General features: G+C 66.8%; 1 protein-coding gene across 1 annotated transcript; it reads left to right on the top strand.

Annotated features, from left to right (window-relative positions):
• Nucleotides 1-1569: 1569 nt before the first annotated feature.
• Nucleotides 1570-3126, top strand: EMIHUDRAFT_220605 (hypothetical protein; the record flags this gene model as incomplete). The annotated part of the gene is made up of 1 exon (XM_005757204.1): nucleotides 1570-3126. The coding sequence occupies one exon, from the start codon at nucleotides 1570-1572 to the stop codon at nucleotides 3124-3126; it is 1557 nt and encodes a 518-aa protein (XP_005757261.1).

The raw sequence follows: 3126 nt of genomic DNA, 5'->3' as shown, positions 1-3126 counted from the left end.
ACGCCGTTGGCATGCCAAAACCGAATCGAGGCTCCACCCCTTCCAAGACTGAGCACCACCGCGTACTCGCCTGGCCAGCTCGTCGGAAGCGTCAGCCGGTCCTTGCCTTGGTCGTGCGCCGTCAGGAAGTCGTCGGCGGAGAGCTCACGCAGCCACGCGGCGTGGGTCGCAGCCGAAGCGGCGAGGACGAGCACTTCGTCTCTCTTCGGGTCGAGAGTCTGTCTTTGCCCGCCGGAAGCGACGTCGATAAGCGACCGAGCCGCCATTCCCCCGCGAAAACAAATCGGTGGGCAAAACAAAACCCATAAGCGCACAGTGGCCGACAGGTCCGCACAGACATGTGGGGACACGGCCCCGCACCGAGCCGGAGCGTGACATGCCCGCTGCTGCGGCCCAGCACGTGCCATGCTCAGGTGGTTGAGCGTGTCACCACCTGTTCTTGCACCCACAGGCATGGTAAGTCAGTGCTGGTGCTCCAGCTTTGCCGGCGGGACCACGCGAGGAGGTGTTTGTGTGTGCCTGCCGTGGCGTTGCGGCGACTGTGCCGTTGCAGAGGAGTAACAACGCCAATCGATTTTCGAGACGCCATGTGACTGGGGAGGGCCATCTGACCGCAAGTGTTCCCATCAGCTATGAAGCTGCGCCATATGGGATTCGGCGTTCTCAAGGCTCAGCTCTGCGGCAGGCTGCGGGCCGCGAGTCGGAGCCAGCCTCTGCACCTCGTCCGCACGCGGCCTGCGCTCGGCGGGCGGGGGCGGACTGTAGTCCACGCTAGCCAGCAGCTCAGGTTGGACTTGTCTCTTCTTGACCACCGCCGTCACCGCCTCATAGCACCGGCGGTGGTGTCTTGTGCCGTTCGCCGATTTGTCGTGGTGCAGTACTGTCCCATGCGAGGCGGCGGCTCCAGCCTTCTCATACCGCGCGGCGTACTCTGGAGCCAGGTATTGCTGCAGGATGCTTGGGGGAGGCAGCCCCGCACCGCCAAACGCGCGCTCGAGCGAGACACTGTTGCCTGTCACCGCCCGTCGACATGTTCCGCGTGCGGGCAAGGGCATTCCGATCAGGAAGAGGCGAGCAAGAGTCAAGCAGGTGAGCATGCAGTTGGCACAGTGGAGGCCACGCCAGGACGCTGGCCGAAATCCGCACGCGCTTAAGAGAACGGAGACGTCCGCCGAGGGCGCTTGAACGCGGCCGCGGGTGGGAGGGGCCAAACGTACGCATCCCACCTACACCGCTCCGGCTGCACGACTTCTGCCCTCCCCTCTTCTCCTGCTCCCCTCCAGCCGCTTCTGCCCTCCCCACCCCCCCCCTCTCCCGCTCCCCTCTCCAGCCTCAGCAGCCACTTCTGCCGCACGGACCCCGCACGTACAGGCTTTTGCGCTCGACGCTTGGCCGCCGCCGGGTCACGAGCTCGACGTGCTCTTGCGCTCGCTGGAGGACCGCGCGCCGCCTCGCGCCGCGCAGAGGCGCGACGAGTGCGGGCGCTTTGTTCAAGCGGCAGCCGTGCCAGGCTTTGTTCAAGCGGCAGCCTTGCCAGGCTTTGTTCAAGCGGCAGCCTTGCCAGGCCGAATGCCGGCTATCGACGCGAGCGTGGCGCCGCAGGTGCCTCTGCAATCCCTGCCGGTCGTGCAGGAGGCTGTCCCCTTTCCGACGTCGCTCCCGCCATCGCCGCCCGAGCCGCCAGCGCCGCGGTACGGCACGGCCGTCGGCTTCCTCGCGAGGGGGCCGGGGATGGAGCCCGTCCTCTCGCTCAGCCTCGTGGTCGGCGCGGTCGGCGCCGCCGGAGCCGCATTGTCCGCGCACCAAAGCGAGATGGCGTCCATCTTCCCCGTCTTCTTTGGCGCGGTGTGCCTCAGCTTGGCCGCCTTCTCCGTGTCCAACGCGCTGCTCTGCGGCGACGAATTGGCTCGCGCGTGGGCGTTCGTGATCCCGCTTCACCCTCTTCCGCTGACGGCGCTACTGTGGCTCGTCCCCGCGGACGATCTTCTGCGCGCCAAGGAGAGCATGGACAGCTTTCGTGTGCCCGGGACTGTATTAGTTGGGGCAATCGGGGCGGTGACCGCCACCATGCCGCGCCCCCTTCGCTGGAAGTGCATGGTGGCGGCCGGCTTCCTTCTGTCGACTGCCAGCAATTTCGGTGTGGCCACGTACCTACTCGACGAGCGGCTCTCCTTCATTTACGAGATGTTCCCCTACCACCTCTCGACCCTGGGCAGCCTCGCCCTCACCCTCCTCTGCCAGAAGGTCATCAAGGAGTTCATCGGGCAGCAGATCATGGTGCGTGCTGCCCCCAAGCCACTGACGATGCTGCCTTGGGTGAGCGTCAACTTCGAGGACGGTGGCGTCAACGAGCGCGTCACCAGAGCCTGCCTGGCGGGCGCATTCGCGTGCATTTGTCTCCTCGTCGTGTCCCACCACCTCCTCCTCTTCCGGGAGCAGAGGGAGGAGTGGGGCATGCGACGTGATGCGGCCGACGCGATGCCGACCGGCAGCCATGGCGGCGGCCGTGGTGGCGGCATGGTCCCGCAGGTGGCGACCCTCTTTGCCTTCTACACGCTCGGGCTGTGCGTGCTGGCCGCGGCCTTGCCGACGAGCGCCGACCTGCGGCGTGGTCGGCAGTTTCTGCTCGTCGTCACCGTCCTCATGCTCACCTCCGCCGTCGAGACCGTGCGCAACTTGTGGCCGCGGGTGGCGGCGCTCCCGGATGAGGCGAGCGCCCCCTACCACCACGCGCTGCTGGCAGGCCGCGTGCTGCTCTGGCTGGCGGCTGTCGTCGGCACCGCTTCCGGCGCCGCCTGCCGTTGGCGCTTCGTGAAGCTCGTGCCCTGTGCCGATGCCACGCTCGGGCTGGTGATGCTCCTCGGCATCTTCCTCACACATGCGCGGGCGACGTCGTTCCGCGACGCCTTGCACATGCCCGTGGCATCCTCGTGCAGCACCGGCTTCTGCCACGCCGCTGGCGACGCGTCCTTTGGCTGGGTGCTCGCGGTGTGCGCGACCAACGTTGCATTGCTGCTGATGCTCGGCGTGAGCCTCTCGCCTGCGAGCCGTGCAGGGCTCGCGGCGAGGGCCAAGCATAGTCTGAGGGTTAGGTTTTTGGAGCTTCGGGTGCTTTTACGCTTTTGA

Source organism: Emiliania huxleyi (genome assembly GCF_000372725.1).
Source record: "Emiliania huxleyi CCMP1516 unplaced genomic scaffold EMIHUscaffold_92, whole genome shotgun sequence".
Classification (NCBI taxonomy): Eukaryota; Haptophyta; order Isochrysidales; family Noelaerhabdaceae; genus Emiliania; species Emiliania huxleyi.
This window is presented reverse-complemented; position numbering and strand designations above follow the sequence as displayed.